At 59.1% G+C, this 23,582-nt stretch overlaps 1 protein-coding gene across 9 annotated transcripts in view; it reads right to left on the reverse strand.

Annotated features, from left to right (window-relative positions):
• The window catches only part of TSC2 (TSC complex subunit 2), a 38,549-nt gene that overhangs the window by 2,338 nt on the left and 12,629 nt on the right, over positions 1-23,582 (reverse strand). For 2 of the 9 annotated variants that reach the window (XM_057528798.1, XM_057528792.1), the window contains 23 exons: positions 22,607-22,762; positions 21,996-22,112; positions 18,087-18,209; positions 17,209-17,315; positions 16,863-17,013; positions 15,447-15,569; positions 14,826-14,960; positions 13,202-13,391; positions 12,248-12,341; positions 11,927-12,029; positions 11,570-11,664; positions 10,293-10,421; positions 8,699-8,863; positions 8,397-8,549; positions 8,144-8,256; positions 7,065-7,280; positions 5,518-5,721; positions 4,737-4,805; positions 3,338-3,468; positions 1,907-2,406; positions 1,567-1,642; positions 1,216-1,302; positions 92-278 (listed from right to left, as the gene is read on the reverse strand). In XM_057528798.1, the coding sequence (XP_057384781.1) occupies positions 92-278; positions 1,216-1,302; positions 1,567-1,642; positions 1,907-2,406; positions 3,338-3,468; positions 4,737-4,805; positions 5,518-5,721; positions 7,065-7,280; positions 8,144-8,256; positions 8,397-8,549; positions 8,699-8,863; positions 10,293-10,421; positions 11,570-11,664; positions 11,927-12,029; positions 12,248-12,341; positions 13,202-13,391; positions 14,826-14,960; positions 15,447-15,569; positions 16,863-17,013; positions 17,209-17,315; positions 18,087-18,209; positions 21,996-22,112; positions 22,607-22,762 (3,424 nt within the window). The remainder of the gene's footprint in view (positions 1-91; positions 279-1,215; positions 1,303-1,566; positions 1,643-1,906; positions 2,407-3,337; positions 3,469-4,736; positions 4,806-5,517; positions 5,722-7,064; positions 7,281-8,143; positions 8,257-8,396; positions 8,550-8,698; positions 8,864-10,292; positions 10,422-11,569; positions 11,665-11,926; positions 12,030-12,247; positions 12,342-13,201; positions 13,392-14,825; positions 14,961-15,446; positions 15,570-16,862; positions 17,014-17,208; positions 17,316-18,086; positions 18,210-21,995; positions 22,113-22,606; positions 22,763-23,582) is intronic. The other 7 variants (XM_057528793.1, XM_057528797.1, XM_057528796.1 and 4 more) reach the window with 7 other exon arrangements.

Below are 23,582 nucleotides of genomic sequence, written 5' to 3' on the forward strand. Positions count from 1 at the left end.
CCTCAGTGCCCCTGAGAGGAGGGCTAGGTTTCTCCGGAGGCTCCTGAGGGCCCACAGGAGCTGGGAGGAGCGGGCGCGGGAGGGCACACACCTTGCATGATGTCGTCATGCCAGCAGTAGGTGAACTGGCCGTCCTCGCCACACACGTCCAGGCCACCCAGGTACACCTTGTCCGGCTGGCAGTCCTTGAGCTCGATGAGCTTGCCCAGCCCCGTCAGGAACTCCGTGTACCTGTAGGAGCCGTGCTCATTGGACAGGATGGCAAGCTCACTGTTGCTCTGCAGGGAGACAAACGGGGCATGGTGGCACCTGCTCCCAGGCCACCCCCCAACCACATGCCGCCCCTCCCTGGCTCTCAGGACCCCAAGGGCTTGTTGCTGCTGGGGACCCAGGGGCGGGGTGACTGGTGTGTCTGGGCAGACAGCCCCACTTCTGCCATCGACCCGACTCAGGGCGAGGCAGCTTCATTCAGGGCGAGGCAGCTTCATTCTCGTCGTTGCCCAGCTGTGTCACCCTGCTCCCCCACTCTCTCGTAACTAGCCTGCCACTAAACTGGGCCAGCTCAGCTTCAGAACACACCCAGAGCCCTCGGCACTCCTCTGTCCCCGCTCCTCCAACCTGCCTCTCACTCCGCCCACTGCCCCACCTCTGCCGGTTCTCAGCCTCAGCCGGAGGGTGCTTTTGAGACTCAGGTCGAGTCAACTTGAACCCTTCGCTCGGAACCACCTGAGGCCCTCCCGTCTCACTGGATGCTGTCCGAGTTCCCGCAACAGCCCCACTGCTTCCTGCCCCCACTGCCCACACCCCGCCCAGCACCCCTCCCCTCTGCGCCGGCCCTGGAGCGCACTATGCCGCCCCCACCTGCATGCACGCTCGCCTCCCTCACTTCTTCCACGTCTGCACTCCATGTCACCTCCCTCGGGTCAGCGACATGAAAAGCGTGCCGCTCACACCTGCGCAGGCTCCCTGGACCCGCCACCTCCTCCTCCTCCTCGGTCCTCGCCACTCCGTGCACCACGTGCTCACACACTACCTGTCACTCTCACTCCTGGGTCCCTGGCACAGAGCTCAATGGGCACCTGACACTCCAGCGGCCCTGCAGTGACCAAGCTCTGCGGAGGACAAGGGCCCAGACCCTCACCCCCACCCCCAGTGGGGTGGCCGCCCGGCTCTGCCCAGCATGTAGGCTGGCCCCTGCCAGCCTGGCAGCCTCACCTGGCCTTCTCCCACGTACAGGACGGCGATCTTGTGTGTGTCATACGATGGGATCTGGTCAAGGAGCTGCACTGACCGCTCAAAAGACTGTAGCCACAGAGCCCTGCCTGAGCCCAGGGCAGAGGCTGTCCCCTACCACCAGCCCTGCCCAGCCAGCCCCAGCCCAATGCCTGTCCAGGAGAGGCCTCTCCTCACGCAGGCAGGTTACCGCAGGCTGCTGTGGAGACCTGAGGCCGTAGCCCTCCACGAGCCTGGGCTATAGCCCCCACTGCCCAGCCCTGGGGCATCATCCCACTGTGCACCCCCAGCCAGGCTCCAGGGGGACCCTAAGGGGAGAGAGGGCCCGCCTACCTCATTGGGCAAAAGGATTGGTTTGTTGGACTCATCACCAAAGAAAGGTGAGTGGTAGAGCTGCAGGAACACAAAGCTGCAGGGGAAGAGAGATGATGGGGGCTGGGCTTGGAGCTACACACCCAGGGCCAGGGTCACAGCCAATACGGTCACAGCCCATGTGGAGAGCAGCAGGGCCCGAGCCTCATCACCCAAGGAGCTACCCTCTCCTGTGGCTCCGACCAGCCACGGGGCAGAGGATGTGCAGACCTGTACCCCAGCCTGCTCTGCCCTGGGCCCCTCAGGCACCACGTCCCCACAGGGAGCATCCAGGCACTCCCACCAGGAGAGCAAGGCTCACCTGGGGTTGATACCCGGCACCTTCTCGGTATTGGAGGTCCCAGCTCTGCTCTTGAAGGTGTCCCTCTCCACCCTCTTGCCCCTGCGTGACGGGGCCGAATCAGAGATAGTGTAGCCTCGAGGCCGCAGCCCACTGGGGGAGCGGGGACAGCTGGAAGGCAAGGGACCCTCAGGCTGGGTGGAACCCTGGCCCTGGCTCTCTTCGCCTGGGGCTGACCAGGCAGCACCTTCCCTGTCCAGGATCCCTGACTGTGACCGGGCCTTGGCCTCAGGGCTCAGCCGGCCGACATCAGCCTTGTCCCCAGGGTCCCCAAGGATGTCCTGCAGGGTCTGTAGTTCAGGCGATGAGCTTGACTTGCTCAGGGGCTGCGAGGGCTGGAAGGCGAGCTCCACAGAGGGCCGGGAGCCCTCAGAGGAGACGGCCCGCTCGATGGGGATCCCCCCAGCAGCCAACTCCTCGGCGTGGAATGACTTCTCCTCCTGGCTGGAGGTCGAAGATGACTGCAAAGAGCGTATCCAAAGAAAATCTTCATCAAGAGGCACCATTGAGGGGACTTCCCTAGTGGCGCAGTGACTAAGAATCCGCCTGTTAATGCAGGGTACACAGGTTCGAGCCCTTGTCTGGGAAGATCCCACATGCCACGGAGCAACTAAGCCCGTGCGCCACAGCTACTGAGCCTGCGCTCTAGAGCCCGCGAGCCACAACAACTGAAGCCCACACGCCTAGAGCCCGTGCTCCACAGCAAGAGAAGCCACCACATCGAGAAGCCCGCGCACCTCAACGAAGAGTAGCCCCCCCTCGCCGCAACTAGAGAAAAGCCCATGCACAGCAACGAAGACCCAACACAGCCAAAAATAAAAAAAAAAAAAGACAATGAAAATTCAATATACTAAAAAAAAAAAAAAAGGCACCACTGAGCCCACCTGGAGGCAACAAGGCCCCACCCATCCTCCAGCCCAGGGCCATGGAGCTGCCCAGCACTGAACTGATGGTTCCCCCATCCCCCGAAAGCACCTCCCTGTGCCCCATACTCAGCAGAGGAGACAACAGCCCCACAGACTAAAGGAGTATCCAGCAATGAGAAGCTATATTCCTGGGTAGACCACTGGAAAACCCCACACTGTCTTACAGCAAGGACTTGGTAGAACATCTAGCCGTTTTTCTTAGATAAGAAAAGGCAAGGGGATGGGGTGGGGGGGACAGTGGAAAAATCTTCTAGAGTTCAGAGCAAATCAGTGATGTGCCACAAAGCTTAAGGTGGAGGTCCCGCACCTGCCCCCACCCCCGCCTCAGCCCCCGCCTCCCACCCGACCCTCCCTCTCCCTCTCAGTAGCTGGGCTTGAGGTCTAGAGGCCCGCCTGGCAATGGAGGTCCAGATGGCAAGCACCGACAGGGACCCTCAGGCCGGCTCTGGTCCCCGGCTGCACTCACCCTGCTGAAAGCTTCAGTGTGCCGATAGCTCCCGTCTGTGCCTAGGGTTGCCTCAAAGTCTTCCAGTTCGGGGGGATCCACTGGCAAACTAGCCTCGCCTGGACTTCCCTCCTCCAGAACTACCGCAGAGTCTGGAAAGACACACACGGTGCTGCTGGGTGCCGGCCCGGCCGCCAGGAGCTCACGTGGCCTCAGGGGTACCAGCTTTCCCCCCACGAGAGGGCACAGCGGCCCCCCAGCAGGGCCAACCCTTCCCGTCGAGCCAGCTGGAGGAGGGCACTCTGAGCGCCCTGGGTGTGAGCCCTGACACAAGCGTGTCTCCTACATGGGCTCCCAGGGGTCAGGATGAGAGGACATCTGGCTCCTCTAGTCCCCACCTACCCACCCCAGTGTCCACAGAAGCCGCCTCTGCTCCTTCAGCAAGGCAGGTGGGCAAGCGCAGGCCGGACCCCCATGAGCAAGCCGCTCCCCCCCCACCCGCCCCCGCCTGAGATGGGGCCTCGGCTCAGGAGGAGGGCATGCCTACACCAGCCCTCAGGAACTGGGGAGAAGCCAGAGCTCCTCCCTGCTTGGCCCTGGTTGAAAGACTGCAGCGGTAAAGTCCCTGTGTGGGAACACAGGCTCGGGAGCCATTCTGGAGAGTGGAGGCTAGCCTTCCGAGTCCAGGCCAACTCCGAGCCCGGCGCACTTAGGAGAGAGCATGATGCCCCCAAGCCACGTTTCCTGTGCCAGAGCCAGGGAGAGGGGGGTGAGAAGAAGCAACCGAGTTAGCGCCGCCCGCACGCAGCCCCGCACACGTGCAGTCCATTAGCCGCCCATGAGAGCCCCTCTGCCACTACACGCTCCTAGCTGGCTCCTGCCCATGCAGTAGGGCCTGGGCAGCTGGAGCCCCGAGCAGGCCACACCCTCCCTGCCGGGGCCTGGGAGCCACGGGCCAGAAGCCGGTCTGCAAGGCCCTCGGCCAGCCCACTATGAAAGGCAGACACGTCCCAATTTGTGGGTTCACAAAGCCAGTCAGACCACCAGAGGCCGGGGCAGGGGCAGCTCGGCTGAGCCCCCGAGCCAGGCTCGCACCCCAAAAGCTATTCTCTGTCGGCCTCTGGGGTTCAGTTGCCCAAGGTCACCTCCTCAGGCCTGAAGAAGGGGCTGGGAGGGCCTGTCTGGCTCAGGAACAGAGCTCAGCCATGAAAGCGCGAGACAGCAGGGGTTCCCGCTGGCAAAGCAAACACATTCGGCACCGACGTCCTCATGCGAGTCAGGGCCCTGCACCCAGAGGGCGACGAGAGGCTGAGGTGCCATCATGGAGGGGTGAGTGGATGAGGGACGATGAGTCAGCATCTAGAGGGCAGAGTGGTGCTCTGCAGCAAACACCGCTTTCCTTAAAGAGACGCACGAATACCTGCCCAGGAAATGCTCCTGTGCAGCTTTCCTTGGCAACTGGACTGGTACAGGGAGGAGAAAGAGGCCACTGCAAGGGAAACCGTGAGCGGCCAGTCAGCAGAAGGAGAGACTACGCACAGGTCGAGCAGAGAGGACAGGCACCACTAGTCCTGCACAGACCCGGAGCCTGGAGAGAGAGAGGGGAGGGCCAGCGATCGGCTGGAGGGGTGGGTGTGGCACACACAGGTCCCAGCTCTCCAAGCTGCTGGAGCGGACATCTGGGGCAAGGAGTGCATCCCTCCTTCTCATGAGTAGAGGTCCTCGGCCTCTAAGTGTCATCTGGCCACAGGGAAGGCCGGGGGTTGAAGGACAGCACGGGCCCAGCTGGGCAGGGCCATGAGAGCGCAGGCAGGAGCAGGCAGGCTCAGGTGTGCTCGGCGCATCCAAACCCAAACCCAAACCTAAACCCAAGCAGAAGTGCGGCGGCTTCCTGGAACCCCTGGCACCAGGCATCCCGAGGAGGGTGCAGAACCAAGGCCTCGCCTGGCCCTGCCCGTGTCCACCCCATGAGTAGGGCAAGCTGAGCAGGGCCTCGAGCCCACCGATTCATGGTACCGCGTCTCCAAAGAAGAAGGTCGCCCCTGCAGGAGCAGGCCCTGCTCTCTGGAGATGGGCGTCCCCCAGCAGCCAGCCTTCTCCCAATGCCTGAGGCTGGCAGCACCAAGAAGGCTCAGGACCCCATCCCAGGCGCATCTGCCATCAGACAGGGCACACCAGGTGGGCGAGAGGCCAGCGCTCACCTGTGTTAGAGCGTGGGGGTGGGGGGGGCTTGGCTGAGCCGGCCGCCGGCACCGACAGCGACTTGTACAGGGCCGTGTCGCGACGCTCCTTGAAGCGCTCGGCGGCCATTAGGGCATTGGACAGCTCCTGCAGGGGCGTGTTGTTGATGTCCGAGGAGAAGGGGCTGAGTGGGTTCTCCAGGCTCATCAGCCAGCTGGTGTTCCCTGCAGCGGGGCAGCCAGCACCCCACAGGGCTCAGGGCTCAGGCCCAGCACGTCCGAACAGCCATCCCCTCCCGGCCCTCCCGGGGCAGCCCCAGCCACACTGGCCTTTAGGGAACATGCCTCGTGCTCCACCAGGGAGTAACGGTGGGGGGACCAGGCAAGGCACGCCCCTGGCCTTGCCCTGACGCTCCCACCCCCAGTCCTCCTGCCCCAGGCCCTGAGGTCAGGGCAGCCACCAGTGGTCACTGGCCTCAGTGACAAGCACGAGGGGCCCTTAGCTCACAGCACCTGCTGCCCCAGGGCAGTTCCCACACTCAGGACAGGCTCAGCCAGGCTCAGGGCCAGAGGGGGAGCAGCCAAGGCAACTCAGCGCAGCAGACTCCTCCCCAAAGGGGGGCTCTGGGTGGGGCCCAGAGAGGCTTCTGGGCTCTGTCCACTCTCCCCTCCAGGCCCAGAGGACCACGCTTGGACTTGACCTTCCTCACTGAGCAGCCTCACATCCCAGCATCTCACTAGACCTCAGTCCACCTCCTCCCAGCCCACCTGGTTTCCTGCCTCCCCCACGGCCATTCCCTCACAGGAACCGGGAGGACTGGGCTAACACACACGAGGAGGCTCTCCCTGCCCCGACCCCCACGGCCCCACAGCCTGGCACGCAAGGCCTCCATGGGACCAGCACCCCATCCCTCTCCTCACCACTCGGTCACCACTGGCCCCACACTGCACCTGAGATGCCTCCCAGGCTCTGGGCCTTGGCTGAAATGCCCCTGTCGTGGGCTGAGTTGTGTCCCCCCAAATTCACGTGTTGGAGCCCTAACCTCTGGGACCTCAGAAAACGACTGCATTTGGAAACAGGCTCTTTAAAGCAGTGATTAAGGTAAAATAAGACCGCACGGACGGACCCTAATCCATTCTGACTGGTGTCCTTAAAACAAGATTAAGACACAGACGGACGACCGCATGAGAATGCAGTGAGGAGACTGCCGTCTAAAAGCCAAGGAGAGAGGCCATAGGAAAAACAAGCCTTGCCGACACCCTAACCTTGGACTTCCAGGCTCCAGGGCTGGGAGGAAATAAATTCTGTTGTTTAAGCTGTCCAGTCTGTGGTGCTTCATTATGGCAGCCTGAGCAGACCAGGACAGACCCTCTCCTCACTTAGCCATGGGACCTCCCCTCACTGTTCCTCTCTGGGGACTCGGCTCAAAAGTCACCTCTGAATTGCTCCTGTGGCCCAGTCTGCCTGCCACTGGCTCCTGTGTGTCCAGAGCCTTTATGTAACTGTCCCACACTAGGGGCTGACAGCGGCCCAGGCCAGCTGAGCGCAGGTCCACCCCCCGGGGTACCTGTGGGCCTCCGGACCAAGATCTCCGCCCAGCCCTGGGTCAGCAGGGGGACGTAAGCCGCCAGGTTTGTCTTCTCCTTCTGCGCCGGGAGCTGGGTGCTGGCTGAGGCCTTCTCGGGCTTGCTGGGTGGAGCAGTCTGTGAGCCCGGGGAAGCGGGGCTGCCAGGGAAGTGGGAGGCTGGAGCATCCAAGGCACCAACTCGAAGGCCATGGCCCCCTGAGGAGAAGGAGAGCAGGAGGGCTGGTGACCACCACCGCCCAGTGGAAAAGCCACTGGCAAGGCCTGGCTGCTCCACCTGGGGTCTGGGCTGGCCAAGCCCTGAGCTAGTGCCCAAGGGCAGCTCGGCTATCCCCAGGCATGGCCCTCTTCCAGTGTCAGTGTCAGCCTTGACGGACCCAGGGCAGCAGGAAGGGCCCCCATCACCTGCCCCATAGTCAGACCATGGCTCATTTCAGCTACAGCAGAGTAAAAAACTCCAGGGGTGGGCTTCCCTAGTGGCGCAGTGGTTAAGAATCCGCCTGCCAATGCAGGGGACATGGGTTCGAGCCCTGGTCTGGGAAGATCCCACATGCCGCGGAGCAGCTGGGGCCGTGAGCCACAATTACTGAGCCTGCGTGTCTGGAGCCTGTGCTCCGCGACAAGAGAGGCCGCGATAGTGAGAGGCCTGCGCACTGCGATGAAGAGTGGTCTCCACTTGCCACAACTGGAGAAAGCCCTCGCACAGAAACGAAGACCCAAGACAGCCATAAATAAATAAATAAATACAATTAAAAAAAAAAAAAAAAAAAAAAACTCCAGGGGTGAGCTGGGCTGAGGGCCAGGGCTGCTGAGGGCTCATAAGAAACACTGACCACAAGAACAGGCCCCCAGCGGCAAGGGGGCCTTGTGCCACAGCTGCACAGAAGGTCATGTCCCCCCCGCCCCAACCCCATGACGAGGGCTCACAGGCAGCACTCTAGTTATTCAGAAACTGGAGCAGGCCTAAAGGCAGCCACCTTCATCCTCAGCTCCCAGGACCTTCCTGAGCACAGGGACTTGCAGAGGCACCCAGGAGGGAGGCAGGGTGGGCAGAGGCTCACCAGACATGGAGCGGACCCGGTCCCGGGCTCCACGGCACACCTGTTGCCCGGCCTGGGACTCCAGCTTGGCTGGTGCCTCCTTTGTCTGTCTCACGTGCACACTGGGGTCAGAGCTGAGGACAGAAGGGTCCCCGCAGAGTGTGACCAAGGTATTCCATGGGCTCCAGGCCAGCATGACACTGTCTCTCATGCAGGCCTGGGCTCAGGCCAGCCACCATCAAGGCCAGGCAGGCAGGGGCAGAAAAGTGGTCACCTCAACTCTGGGCCGCCCTGCAGCTCTCCTGAGTCCAGGCCCAGCAGAGACCGGGTCCCAGTCCCCACGCTCGTTGTCACGGTGACAAGCTTGTTCCCAACCAGCCAGGTTTTGGTCCTGCCACCTGCCAGGAGGAACTCTCCCACAGGGGACCTGAAAGCACAAGAGTGTCGGTCAATACCTCGCCCGCAGGAAGGAGCCCCGTGTGCCACTCCTGCTGCCCCTTTGACCAAGTGCAGTCACAGAAGATAAGCTAGGCCCTGCCCTCTGGCCCTGCCCCAGTCCTGGAGCCCGACTCGCACCTCTTGGGGACCGCCGTGAAGTTGGAGAACACGTATCTGGCCATCATGTCCAGACACGTCTCTGTGAGCTCCAGGTGGAGATTTTTCAAGTTGTCGTCAGCCTGGGCCATTGAGTTCTCATCTGCAGACCCCAAGCTGGCGCTCGTGAGAGATGTCTGGATCCTGCTGGAGGGAGGAGCCATGGCGAAGTCAGGGTGCCAGGTGGGGGCCGAGCCATCTACCACCAGGGCCAAAGCTCAAGGCATGCAGGTGCTGAGAGGGCTGCACTCAGAAAGACCCGCCAGGGCGTGTGGCCAGTCGAGCCACAGCTTGGCAAACCGAGTGGACACATCATCCCAGGGGGTGGGCAGACAGGGGCTCATGGGAGAGACCCAGGCCTGCTCATCGGAGCACAGGCTTAGGAGACAGGGAGAGACAGGCTGTCCCCTCACCGAAGCGCAGAAGAGTCAGGTGATGGCTTTGTGGCAGAACAGTGTAGTCATGCAGAGACACGGAGACCACAGGACACACAGACAAAGATTGCATTCTGCCCACAGGGCCACCTCCCATGGAGGACAGGAAGGGTCTGGGCTTCGTGTGAGGCTCTTCACCCACACACTTGGGCCGCCCCGGCCCTGCCCCAGTGACCAGGAGGAGGGGCTTGTGCACGTTTCACTCTGATACAAATTTCATACTCCCTATGCCGAGTTTTGCTCATGATAAAGAATTTGTTGGAAAAGAGCTGAAAGGGGAGCCTCACTGACCACTCCCCAACCCCAGCTCCCCCCCAGGTCAAACCCCACTTGGTAGAAGCCAGCCTGAGGCTGGAGCCCCAGCCAGGCGTCAGCAAGGGGGTGGGTCTCCGAGCTGTGGGACGCTGAGGCCTGAAGGAGCTTCCAGGTGAGGAGACAGTGCAGCCTGACCTGTCGGCACGAAGCAATAACCCCCCCCAGAGCCCACACCTGCACCCGGACACAGCAGGGAGAAGTGATGAGACTGCACCCCTGGAGAGGCCAGGCCTCCCCTGCCCGGCCTCTCACAGGCTGGCCCCCAGCCCACTGCCCTACACAAAAGTCCCCATTCCCTCTCAGCTACAACAGAAAACAGACCTTTTCTAGAAAAAAAGCTCAAGAAGAAAGTCCACTAAAGAGGATATGAAAGAAAAGCCGAACCCTGGAGAGTGTGTCCCCACCTGACCTGCATGGGCGCTGTTTTCATTTGCAAAGGCCCCTGACCTCCAGGGACAGGCCTGTGGGTGCTGCCACTGGACACCCTCTATCTCACGGTGGTCACCCTGCTTTAGGCTCCCAGGCCAGCCTCTGAGGATGCTGTGCAGCCAACCCGCGCCCATACGAGGCTTGGTGACAGAATGCAACCTTTCCACCCCTCTCCACCAGGCTCCCCAGGCCCAAGGGCAGGGCTTGGCAGGACGGGCCCCTGCGGCCCGAGGGCTGTCACTTGGGCTCTCCTCCAGCTCTGGCCAGGGAGGGCGTGGGCAGGAGATGAGGTCATGCAAGCAGCCCCATGCACCGCCACCCGGGTGCTCCCGCCTGGCAGCGCCACTTCACGGGCCAAGCTCCAGGGTCTGAGCCCCCCACCCAACAAAGCCCACTACCTGCGGACCACATGTTCAGACACACTGATGCTGCGGCACCGGAAGGCATCGGCTGCAGAGCTCTCCTTGAATTCTTTCACGGGTGGAGAGTTATTCAAGCCTTGTTTGGGGGGTCTGGCTATCCTCAAACTACCAGGTGAGGAAGGAAGGCCCAAGCCCCAGAGAGCCCAGCTCCCGGGAGGGGAAAACAAGCCATTGGAGGGATGAGGAGGAAAGGTCACAGGCCACAGGGTCAGGATGGAGAGCCCGCGGGTGAGATGAACAAAAAACCATGCCAGAGGCCAGTTAGCAGGGGGAAGAAACAGAAAACAAAAATGCATAAAAATACATCTTGTAAACATGACAGAAAAAGTAAGGTTTCACGCATGATACCAAAACAAAGAACATTAGCGCAAACTAAACGTGTGTGGATCGCACCGCACGGCAGATTCCAGGCTGTGCTGACCAGGCGTCCCGCCCACCCGCTCGGGACCAGGTGCTGAGGCCCTGAAGGTCACAGCTCAAAAAGAGGTCAGTTCTTAGCTCAAGGCCCTGGCCCCCAGCCACCAGGACCTTGAGAGAACAGCTTCTGACTTAGGTCACACTGACGTGGTCATTCTGGAAAATGCCGTATTCCCACCTAGGGAGAGCCAAAAAAGCTTGGATGGGAAGGTGGGGGACAGGAAGGGGGGCAGTCGTTCAAATGAAATGCAAACGAAAACACAAGGCCTAGCACGGCTCTTCTCAGATTTGGCGAAAGCGGCTGTGATGAAGAAGAGCGTGTCCCCCATTAGCAATGGGCTGGGCAAGAGCTCGGGGGGACAGGCCACCCTGGCCCGAGGCTGGGCATCTGTGGACCCTGGATCCTCCCATCCAGGCCAGGTGTTTGGCTTCTCAGGAGTCAGCTGCCCTGATGCAACCCTGGGCTTGTTCAGCGGAGTCAGTCCCAAAACCTGATGCCCTAGAACTAGCACCTCAATCTCCAACTCAGCAAATCTGTACTCGCCCGTCACCCAGGCAGGATTGGCCACGACCCAGCACACAGGCTCCACAACACCGCAGGCCACAGCAACCGGCTTGCTGAGGAGCAGCGCTGGCCTCTCCAGCCATGTGTGGGGCATTCGCAGCCTTCTCAGGCCCCACCCTGCTTCACAACCCCAGGGCACCTTGGAGCCCAGCACGGTCTGAGCAGGGCACGCCCTCAGCCCCAGCCCATACGCACCATGCCGACCACAGGCCACAGCTTGCGGGCCTGCCCTGCCCCACTGACACCAGGCCCGCCCACGCAGGCCCCGCACCTCTTGGGCCTCTCGTTGAGACTGGTGCTCCGTGCTCTAAAGCTGTCCTTTTCGGGGGTGTCATCAAAAGACAGGAGAACGTTGGAGCGCAGACCCTGGCAGAGTGGAGCAGACCTGAGCCGCAGGCCAGAAGGCACTGGCCCTCCAGGCACCCACAGGCTTCTTCCCCCCACACCTGCCAGCCCAGGTACACCGTGAGCCTGGGATGAGCTACAGGCCCAGGACAAGGGCGGCAGAATTGTGTCCCAGTGGCACCCCACCTCTCTCTCCCCTGCCCGTCACCCTGATCCAGCCATGGTGAGCCAACAGCAAAGCAGGTCCCGGCCCTAACAAGGGACACGGCCTCCGCTGGCTTACCTTAGTGATATAAGGAACAAAATCTTTCCGGAAGGGCAGGCGGCACCTAATGAACCACATGGCTATGACGTGATGGGCCAGGCACACAATGTACTGATTGAACCTGCGACAAGAAGAAAAGAGAAGTGCTGGAGGTCCAGCGTGGCACCCGAGGGAAATGAGCCAGGAGCTAGGGGTGCAGATCAGAGGTGCTATGGCCACAGGGAGCCTGTGTGGCTTTCTACTCCGAGAGGCCTGGCCTCCAGCAAGCAGAGGCCTCCAGCTGGCCTGGGCCACAACCAGGAGGGGCAGGGTCTCACAGGGATACAAGGCAGCACTTACTTGGAGGGGTTGGTATACGGCAGGGAGATGGCAAACACACTGGCGTACTGCTCTGCTGCGAAGTTCCTGTAGAGGTGAGGCAGCCTGGCCAGAGCTGCAACACCAGGAGACAGCCAGTGAGGGAGCCCAGACGGGCCTGGCAAAGACGGGCCCATGGCCACAGCAGGGCGGGGTTTGCCAGAGTCCTGGGCTATGTGGCTAAAAAGCCAGTGCAGCTACTCCGACCCAAGAGGGCGGCAAAGCAGTGAAGGTCACAACCCACCCAAACAGGACCTTCCCCTGCCCCTGGGCCTCGGCCCTCTACTCCAAGGGCTGGCAAACTATGGTCCCCAGGCTCAATCCAGCCAGTGGCCTCACTTTATGACCTGTGAGCTAAGAATGGTTTCTACCTTTTCAAAAAGTTGTAAGCAAAAAGAACAGGCAGCCAAGGCATATCACACGTGGCCCTTTATAGAAGCAAAGCCCTGCCCTGCTCCTGTTGTCCACAAGCCTGAGGGCCTGCTGAGGGCCAGACATGCATGAGGTACTGGGAAGGAAGGGGCGAGCGGGGCACCCCGAGCTCCTGGACGTCACAACTTGAGGGGTGAGCAGAGCCCCTCCAAGTTGTAGTGTGTGTTGAGGGGGGACAGAGAGGAGGCTCTAAGAGCCAGGCCAAGTACAGGGACCAAGGTCAGGCAACAGGAGGCTTCTGTGCCATTTAAACTGACACTGAGGGGAGGAAAGAAGCCAGCCACTCAAAGGCCAAGAAGGAAAGCATTCAAAGCACAGGGGCAGAAGGTACAAAGGCCCTGAGGCAGCAAAGGGTGGCCCACGGAGCACAGCATGCCTACAGGCAGCCAAGGTGAGGTCTGAGAAGGCAGCACGAGTTATTTCAGGCAAGGCGCAGCCCCAAACTCAAGGTCCACCTCACTCACACATACCCAGATACACACGTGCAAAGCCACAGATGCTTACTCGACAGGAACTCGAGGAGTGGAATGGCCATGCTGGCCGTGGCTGAGATGTGCGTGAGCTTCACAACCAGGACAGGCAGCGCCTTGATGATGATGTCAGGCATCTCCACGCTGCAGATGGCCAGGGCCACCACGCACTGGCTGGCGCAGCGGTAGATGAGGCCTTGCTCCAGGCAGTACACCATCTCCCGCTGTGGGACAACACAGATGCCTCAGACCAGGCCCACCACAGGCTGGCCCTCTGTGCCCCGCCCCTGCCCACAGAGAGCCGTTCTGGTGAGCCAGGGCCTGGTCTCCCCTCCACCACTCCAGAATGTTCTATAGAGGAGAAGACCAAGACCCAGAAAGGCCAAGTGCCTTATCCCAGGTCTCAGGCGCTTAAGCAGCAGAGCCACCAGCAGCTGACCCCACCTGAGCCAAGGGGACAGCAGGGCTGCTCCGGTCAAGGTCTTCCTGACACCTCCCCACACACCCACAGAGGCGGGGTCCCAGGTCCCCAGCCCACCCTGGAGCCAGGACACACTGGGGTCATCACCCCCTTGGTTCTGGAATCCCCAACTGATTGGCCTTTTGGCAAGGGGAGGATCTGCCTAACACAGCAAGGCCGCCGGGCCCACACCAACCCTGGGCAGAGTCCCCCATGAAGATGGCTCAGCTGTGCCCAGCAGGAGACAAGCGCCATCTCAGGCCACAGCCTCGGGGCAAACCACCTGGTAGCTTAAGGCCCCGTGGATGATTCTGATTTCCTGCAGCCAGCCCCACCACTTGGAAACACTTTGGGCCTTGAGGGTTCTCGGGGAACCTTCAGCCCAGTGTGGCCAGCTACCCCTTTGGAGCACAGCCAGTGAGAACCAGGCCAGGCCACACAGGAAGAGCTGGAGCTCACACTCACCCCAGGGGTCGGGGTGGGCAGTGAGGTGGGGGATGGCAAGTCGAGTGTGAGTTTCCAACAGCACTTTGATCAAGAGCATGGGCTCACCGCCCAAACAGGACTGAGTCTGAGTTTAGGCCTCTCGCCTTGCTGTGACCTTGAGTGGGCTACCTGACCTCCCTAAGACTTCTGTTCCCTGATTGATGAGGGCAGAGTGACAAAGAAAAGTATCAGGAATTTAAAGAGAAAGTAAAGGTGATGGCTCATTGCAGACCTCCCACCCAGCAGTGCAGAATTAAGAAAACAGGCATTACTGCGTGTGCTTTTTGCACCTGATGACAGAGTTGGAGGTAGGCGGAGGGGGGGCCCTCTGCCCGGCTGCTCTGCCTCTCAAAACAGGCTCAGCGCCACCAAGCGGCTCAGCACCTATCCTAAAGCTGTAGCAAGGACAAGCCAGGCAATGCTCTTAGAAAGAAAATGGCACTGCATATGTGTGGAGGGGGAATATTCAAGCACTTCATTAAGCCCACTCCTCCCTGAGAGAACTCAGGAGCACCAGCGAGTTCAAACGTCCACGGTTCCAGGCTGGGCCAGCTGGCAGAGGTGCACTGGCCACATAGGGAAGCAGAGCCAGCTGCCCTCGCCCTGGCCCAATAGCCACCCGTTAGGAGGAAAACGCTGGGCCCCTTTGGCTGAAGCAAGCATCCTGGGGACCAGGCTTTCAAAGCTCAACCATCCCTCTCCCATCTGGTACCTGTCTGGTTTTGTCCAAATAGTTATGGTAAGAAATTAACGCTGTCAGCACGGGAACCACAGCGAGATGCAGGTCGGTTCTGGAGAACCCTTCTGGGGTGCTTCGGAGCCGCTCGAGGGTCTTGGGACCTGAAAGCTAACAGCCAAGGACCAGATGTGAAGCCCTGCCCGGCAGCTGGGTCAAGCTGGGTGGCCAGGGGGCACGGGTGGCCCCTGAGAATGTAGGCCCAGCAGGAGAAGGGGTCAAAGCCCAAGGACCTTCCTACTTCCTGTTCTAGCCAGCAGTCTGCCTTCTCAGAGAAGTGGGAGGCTGCCCACTGATCCGCCAGGGAGACAGACCCCGGGGAGGAGGAGGGGGGAAGGAGTTAAGACCCTGCTCAGTTCTGCAAACTCGAGCCTTTCACTGAGGCCCCCAATCCTCTGCCCGAGAGTTGGGATGGGAGGACAGGCTCCCAGAGGCACCATCTGCACTCCAGCCGGGGTCCGAGCCTCTGAGGGAAACAAGTTTGCCTCCCAGGCCTCGGTCTTTCAGAGCTGAGGAACTATGCTGTGGCCCCACCCACCACACAGGCCGCGGACCCGCCATGCACGACGCAGGAAAGGTCCAAAGCAGAAGGCGCACCATGGAGCAGAGGGCGGCAGATAGCTGGTCAACACTACACGGGGAGGTGAAGATGAGGACCTTGTAGCGCAGCGACTCGGGCAGCTTGCTGAGCACCAGCTTCAGCACCTTCCAGTCAGTCTCCTGCAGGAACAGGGAAGACGGGGTCTCAGGGTTGGAAGCTTGGTCTGGGCAGCAGCAAGGCCTCAGACCTGTTCTCCTGCTCTCCACACAAGCCTGGGCCCTCAGTCCCTGCAGCTCGGGGAGCAGATGCCGCTCAGAGAAAGTCAGCCCTGGACAGCGGCAGCTGCCTCCAAACGCCAGGCAGGGCAGGAGGCCCAGCACAGCACCACCCCTCTCCTCTCAGCAGGACCTGGAACTTCTGCATGCCAGCTCCATCTTCCCCACCTGCCCAACGGTGATCCGAGGATGGCCTACCAAGGGCACTGGACCCAAGGGGCTCTGACGATGCCCGCCCAGAGCACAATGAAGATGGATCTGGAAAGAAGCTACTGTACTAGCTTAAAGAGAAGCAAGTATTCCTCAACGATCCATGAGCCCAGATACCTGCCACAGGACCAAAGTTGACCCAGAGCCACAGCATCGAGGACAGGGTTGTAGCCTGCACGGACCTTCCCTGGTGAGCCCTCCCAATCTCCACTGGGGCGACCACTGCCCATAAACTACACCAATGGCCAGGAGTCCTAAAAGCCTTTCCCCAGATCCCACCTGTGGCACGGAGACCTTGAGACTCTCACAGGAAATCTCCGACAAACTCCTTTAATGCCAAACCCCGGTCACCCTGGGGAACCTGCTACCGACTCTCCATCCAGCTCTGCTTCCCGACCCGTGGCCCCCGGGAGCGCCCCCCAGCCTATTCTGGGCTGCCCAGCCCCGCCTGCGGCGCACTGCTGACCAACCCTCCTCCCTCGTTGCCCCATTGGGGAACAGGCCCAAGCTCCTCCACCTCCCACCACAGGGAACTTACCTCCCCTACTTCCAGGCTTTGCTTACTCCTGCCGCTGGAATCTTCCCCCCCCTTTCAAGACTGCCCTCACCTGCCCCTCCCCATGCCCCCAACCAGATGTGACGGCAACCCCCCGCTTCGGTCCCGCACAGCCTGTTGGTGCCTCCTCCCAAGGCACACCCCATCCTACAATCCAGTTATTTGTCAATACACCTCGCACTTGTACCAAAACCACCTCCCGGAGGCAGGAACATCTCCTCGGCTCCACACCCAGCTTCCGGTGATGCACCACACACAGCAGGCGCTCAACACACGGCTACGGAAACGTTGTGAGGCCTCGAGGAAGCCAACCTAGAAACAGGCAGCGAACCTCCCAAGGTTGCCAATGCAGGAGAAGAACTGTGGCCCCCGGGCAGCACCAATCACTGCTTGGTCTGACCTAATGCAGCCAGAGGGTCTGACCGTCTCACCTGCTTCAAACACTGCAGCAGGACACGGAAGAGCAGGGAGTAGGGCAGCGAGCCGAGCCGCACGGCGGGGCCTGCAGGTGCCGGGCCAGGGGGCCCAGTGGGAGGTGACAGGGGGCCACCAGCCTTCTTCTCAGAGCCCCTCTCCGGCTCCCTGTGGAAGCAAGTGGGAGAAGCACTAAGGCTGGAGCTCCCGCTCCACAAGGCTAAGGACGGATGCAGGCCCCAAGCCCCAACCCAAGGCTGTGCTCAGGATGCCTCCGGGACCTTCCCTCAGACACAGGACCACCCCAGGGCAGAGGGCAGCGAGCTCCCCACCCCCCGCCCGCCCCAGGACCCAGGACCATACATGTAGTCACAGACGCAGTAGGGGCTGAACCTCACAAGCCCGTCCTTGCTGGGCAGGCCCAGGCGGTGCAGCGAGTCGGCCCGCAGCTGCAGGAGGAAGTCGAAAGCCTGCGGAGAGCGGGAGGCATGGTCCAACAGACAGAACGCCGCCACCCGGCCACGCAGACCTGCGCAGCTCTCGGGAAAGGCTGCCGCGCTAACAGCAACAATGCCCTGACTTCACCGCAGACAGTGGTGCTGGCGGAGAGGCGCGGGCACTCACAGCCTCCTCCCTCAGAGCCCATGGAGGCTGTGACATTCCCACAAAAGCTGGGCAACACGGCAGCCTCTCACACCTGGGGCAACAGGGGGAGTGGACATATTGCACCTGCCCAGGCATCATCGCACAGCCCCGGTATAGACAGCAAAGCTCTGCTCAGGACACTGTCGCTTCCCCCAGCTATCGGTGGGTCATTTAACTGGGCTCCCCAAACGACAGGGGGCTGCCCCATTGGGCGGACGCTCTGAAAGGGACCGGGGCTTCCATCCCAGCGCCCTCTGCTCATCCTGGTGCCAGCTCCCATGGTGGAAGCTCAAACCAGTATGCCCTGCCCTGCACCCCCGCCGCCAGTCACTAACAGACTCCGCGGCACCAGGGGTCTGGGGCTCCAGAGCAATTCCCTTTCTCTGCCCCCATCTCAGGCCGCCATGTGACTGAGAAGCATGCAGACCACAGGCAAAGGAAAAAGCAGCAGGTCCTGGGGAGGACGCAGCCACAGCTGGTGCTAAGGAGGGAACAGTCTGCTGAAGACCCCTCCCAGGCCCCCCGCCACCTCTCCAGCCTGCAGCCACTGCGTTCGCCAGGCCGGATGCAGCTGCTGGGTGCCCCAGGGAACATACCTGCAGCCGGATGCTGCTGGCAATGGGCAGGGTGTAGGTGTGCTTGTAGTGGAGCTGGATATGGCTGACAAGCTTCTCGTACACACGTGTGGCGTGGCTGGCAGGCAGGGCGTACAGCTTGGTCTGCAGAGAGAGCGTGCTGGTCACTGCAAGGGCAGGAGGCCAAACTGCAGCCAGGGAGTCAGCACCTTGATGCCCAGGGGGAAAGGCCAGGCAATCACTTTGGAGGTAACTGGCCGCACCCACCATTCTTTAAAATGTACAAACACTTCAAGCCACCAACTCCGCTTCGGGGCTTCACCCCACGGGTACGCCCACATGCGCCCACCCTTGGTGAGGGCAAAAAACCAGAAACAGCCACGTATCTGTGTTATCAACAGGGAATCAGTTAATGAATCAGAGAAACCTGCCCAATGGCGCACAACACAGCAACACATGACAGGATCCACGTGCACCAACAGAGCACCTTCTCGACGCCACGAGGCAAAGTGGGAGAAACCAGGGGCAGAGCAAGGTGGGAGGTGTGCTTCGTGAGGGGTTATAAAGGGGGTTATTCCCCTAGCTGCTGGGGCTGTTATTAACCCCACAGTGAGTCCGTCTCCCCCACCTCTGCAAGGTCAAGAGCACCTCCCTGACAAGCGAGGCTAGGGGAGGCCAGGTGTGAGAGTTCGTGGTGCTGCCAGCAACCTGGTTTTGGGGGCAGGAGGGACCCAAGGGACCCAGCTACAGCCAAGGGTCCGCTTTGTGGTACCCTGAGCCTTGGAGGAGAGCACTGCTTCAAAAACGTATCACTGGGCTTCCCTGGTGGCACAGTGGTTAAGAATCTGCCTGCCAATGCAGGGGACACGGGTTCGAGCCCTGGTCTGGGAGGGTCCCACATGTCGCGGAGCAACTAAGCCCGTGTGCCACAACTGCTGAGCCTGCGCTCTAGAGCCCTCACGCCACAGCTACTGAAGCCCGCACACCTAGGGCACGTGCGCTGCAACAAGAGAAGCCACTGCAATGAGAGGCCCGCGCGCCACAGGGAAGAGTGGCCCCCGCTCACCGCAACTAGAGAGAAAGCCTGCACACAGCAACGAAGACCCAATGCAGCTAAAAATAAATAAATTAAAAAAAAAAGTATCACTGATGTTCTTTTTATTTACTTATTTATTTTGAATTTTTGAATTTTATTTTATTTATTTTTTTATTGATATTCTTTTTAAAGAAAAAAATGATTAACAGAGTGGTGTCTCTTTGGTTCAAAAACAATATAGGAACTTCCCTGGTGGTCCAGTGGTAAATGCAGAGGACGCGGGTTCAATCCCTGCTCGGGAAACTAAGATCCCACATGCTGCGGGGCAGCTAAGCCCATGTGCCACAACGACTGAGCTCGTGCGCCTCAACCAGAGAGCCTGTGTGCCGCAAACTGCAGAGCCCACGCACTCTGGAACCCCCGTGTCACAACTAGAGAGAAGCCCACGGGCCGCAACTAGAGAGAAGCCTGCGCGCCGCAACAAAGAGCTGATGCAGCCCTCAAAAATTAATTAATTAAAAAAAACAACATAAAAGCATTATCCCTGCCTTCCACAAAAACCAAAAAACACACACAAGGGAGAGGGGAGGGAGTTGGACACCATGCTTGACAAAGCACAAGCATCTCAGGAAGGACACCCATGGACTCAGGCAGCCACTGCTCTGCCTGCCCATTTTGGTGGGAAGAAAGGAGGGAACCGAACTTTTTGCTACGTTTATGCAGTTCGCATGTTTTAACTGGACGTATATATTACTTTTTAATTACAAAAAAAGAAAAATGGGGGCTTCCCTGGTGGCGCAGTGGTTGAAAATCTGCCTGCTAATGCAGGGGACACGGGTTTGAGCCCTGGTCTGGGAAGATGCCACATGCCGCGGAGCAACTAGGCCCGTGAGGCACAACTACTGAGCCTGCGCGTCTGGAGCCTGTGCTCCGCAACAAGAGAGGCCGCGATAGTGAGAGGCCCGCGCACCGCGATGAAGAGTGGCCCCTGCTTGCCGCAACTGGAGAAAGCCCTCGCACAGAAACGAAGACCCGACACAGCCAAAAATAAAATAAATAAATAAATAAAAGATTACTATTTAAAAAAAAAAAAAAAAGAAAAATGAAAACAGGCTGGCCCAGGACTTTGCTCAAGTAGGAAACAGCTCGATTCTGCAGCCCCGGGTCTCCAGGGCTCGATTTCCAAGTGAGGGCAATAGACCATCTCTTCTTCATTCTCTGTATAGGCTTCCGGGTTTATCCGGGCCACAGGGCTCCCCACAACCCCTCAAGTCAGGGCATAGGGAGCTTGGGGCTGCTATGGACAAGACACCAAGGAGGTGCCGTCCACTTTTTATCAAACTTTAAACTTCCACACCAGATGATAAAAGTCCATCACATATAAACACGACAGAAACTGTTCTGCCATCAACATTTTACAAAGTAGTTTATGAACCAATTGATTCAAATATTACATTTTTCACAATACTGATACTGGCAGGTGACCTTAAGTATAGATAACACCACAATGCTTTGCAAGCCAGTGGAAGAGCCTGATCGCTGCCCTGCTGGGCACGTAAAGGGACAAGTCCACAGCTCCAGCAAGCCTCAGGAGCCAGGCGGTGCCCGGGAGCATGTGAGGACAGCCACCATGCAGGAAAGCGAGCACGACGTGGCGAGAATGACTGGGAACAGAGAACGTGTGCAAATTGTCTAACTAATGAAGGACTTGTATCCAGGGTATGGAAAGAACGCTTACAACTCGAGAAAGACAAATAACCCAGTTTAAAAATGGGCAAAGGATCTGAACAGATATTTCTCCAAAGAAGATACACAAACGACCCATCAGCACATGGAAAGATGCTCAACGTCATTAGGAAAATGCGAATCAAAACCACAATGAGATTTCATTTCATACCCATTAGGATGGTGATAAACAAAAAAAAAGAGAATAAGGAGTGTGAGTGAGGATGTGGAGAGAATGGAAGCCTCATCCACTGATGCTGGGAATGTAAAATGGAGCAGGCCCTGTGGAAAACAGCCTGGCTGTTCCTCAAACGATTAAGCAGAGTTACCAGCTGACTCAGCAATTCCACTCCTAGGTGGATCCCCTAGAGAAATGAAACACGTGTCCACATAGAAACTTGTGTGAGGGTTCACTGTAGCATGATTCACAACAGCCAAAAAGTGGAAGTGACCCAAGTGTCCATCAACTGATGAATAGATAAGCAAAATATGGTCTATCCGTACAATAAACTATTACTGAGCCATATAAAGAAATGAAGTACCGACACACGCTACAACATGGATGAACCTTGAAGACATTACGCTCAATGAAAGATGCCAGACACATGAGGTCACATATTGTGTGATTCCATGTCTATGAAATGCCCAAAATAAGCAAATTCACAGAGACTGAAAGTGAATTAGTGATTGCCAAGGGCTGGAGGTGCTGAGGGGAGAATAAGGAGTGACCACTAATGGGTATGGAGCTGCTTTGGGGTAAATGTCCCTAATGATGGCTGCACGACTCCATGAATACAACAAAAACCACTGAATCATATACTCTAAATGGATGAATTGTATGGTATGTAAGTTACACCTCAAAAAAGCTATTAAAAAAAGACCAAATAACTGTGGGGCCAGAATGGACACCAGCCCTTCCCACCTCAGTGGCTGTGGGGAGACCTGAGGGGGTGGTTCTGGCACTGGCTCGGAAGTGTTTCCCGCAGACTGGCTCTGGCTGGGCCTTGTCCACCCTTCCCTGACCTGGTCAGGGCTCTGACCTGGTCCGCTCACTGTAACGAGGAGTTGGGATCACACCCGGACTGCCCTCTGCGACCCCAGGGAGTGCCCAGGTCTCCTCGGGGATGTGTCCCTAAAGAGCAGCACTCCAATGAGATGCAGAGGCCCACCTGAAGGATGACCAGGAGTCCCAGGACTGCAGTCTTCACATCCTCCAAGGAGGCCGAGTACACCACCACATCCCTTTCCTCCAGCTCAGCAGGTGGAGAGAGGGAGCGGGCAATCACCTACAGAGAGAAGATCTCTATTTAAATTCCCAACTCTGGGCTCCCTGAGGCAGCAACCATCAGATCTGATATTTTCTACCAAAAAATACTTTCTCCTTTATTTCTCAAGAGGAAAGATGCACTCCCCTCATCCAAGGCATGGTTCAGAAACTGCGATGCATTTTGAAATTAAAAGGATGCTGCCTGTGCAGAAGGACAATGTGTCCAAACCCCACCCCCAGCCAGTCTCCCCCAAAGCCACAGAGCCATGTCACAGGACCTCTGGGCAGCATGGCAACAGGACAGCGCCAAGCAGCAGCAGGCCCGGCCAGACCTCCCAACACCGCCGCATCTCTGCTAGGAGGGAACCCCATCTCAGAGAGACCCAGGCAGTCTCCCTGCAGAGAACGGAGACAGCGGGTCCAAAGAACATTGCTGTCCGCTGGGCTCTGCCACAGAGAGGGCTCCCAATGGCAGCCCAGGTGCCCCAAGCCCTAGGCCCGAGCGGCTCTCACTTTCTCAATGATGTCCAGCAGGCTATTAAAGTGGTGGGTGTGGCAGCCTTCAGCCAGATCTACCAGCAACTGGGTGGCCAGCTTTCGGACTTGGTGGTCTTTATCCTCCGGGACGTGGGAGAGCTGTGAGATGACCACTGAGTTGATCAGCTCCTCCTGCACCAAGCACAAGAGAAGCCAGGTGAGCCACTGGCCACGGCCAAAACTCACCTAACACGTTGTTAAAGACTTGGGACAACCGCGGCGGGGTGTGCGAGTGCCTGAGAGGCCCAGGCCCCTTTCAGGGCACTGTGTGTGTCCCCTCGGCTCAGGAGAATGATGACGACTACACGTTGGCCCAGCCGGGGCATGGCCCACGGGCTCAGCCTCAGACGTGATGCAGCAGTGAATGTCCCCGCTCCCTCTCTGTCATTCAACATCACAATTAAGAAGGATCTCATGTGGAGGGCTCTCTGCGTGTGTGTCCTGGGGATAGAGAGACCTCGTCCCCGACATCACAGAGCCCACTATAACGGGGCAGCAGGACGAGCGCTTTCACGGACGCAGGTACAAAGCGCTACAGGAGCAGAGAGCAGGACGAGAGCGACTCCAACACGAGGGACTCAAGAACCCAGAGGGCTTCCTAAAAGAGGCAGCACTGAGCTGGACTCTGAAAAAGAGTGAATTCCAAGGGACAGAGATGCAGGGAAAGGGAAGGCTGAGAGGGTAGGAGGGGTGGGCAGGTCCTAGGGACACCAGGCATTCCAGCGAGGCAGCAGTGAGGAAGGTGCTAGGAAGCGAGGGGAGATGCAGAGCCCGAGTGCATCTCCCGGAGAAGAGAGCCCAATGGGCAGGGGCCACTGCCATTTCTGAAAGAAGGACAGGCCCTGGCTGCAAACCTAGTGAAGGATGGACTGGAGGGGAAGAAATGCGGTAGAGAGGTTGGTAGGGGCTGGCACCACCCTGGCATCTGGTGATCAGCCCAGAGCCCGGAGGA

This window comes from Balaenoptera acutorostrata, chromosome 15 (genome assembly GCF_949987535.1).
Source record: "Balaenoptera acutorostrata chromosome 15, mBalAcu1.1, whole genome shotgun sequence".
Classification (NCBI taxonomy): Eukaryota; Metazoa; Chordata; class Mammalia; order Artiodactyla; family Balaenopteridae; genus Balaenoptera; species Balaenoptera acutorostrata.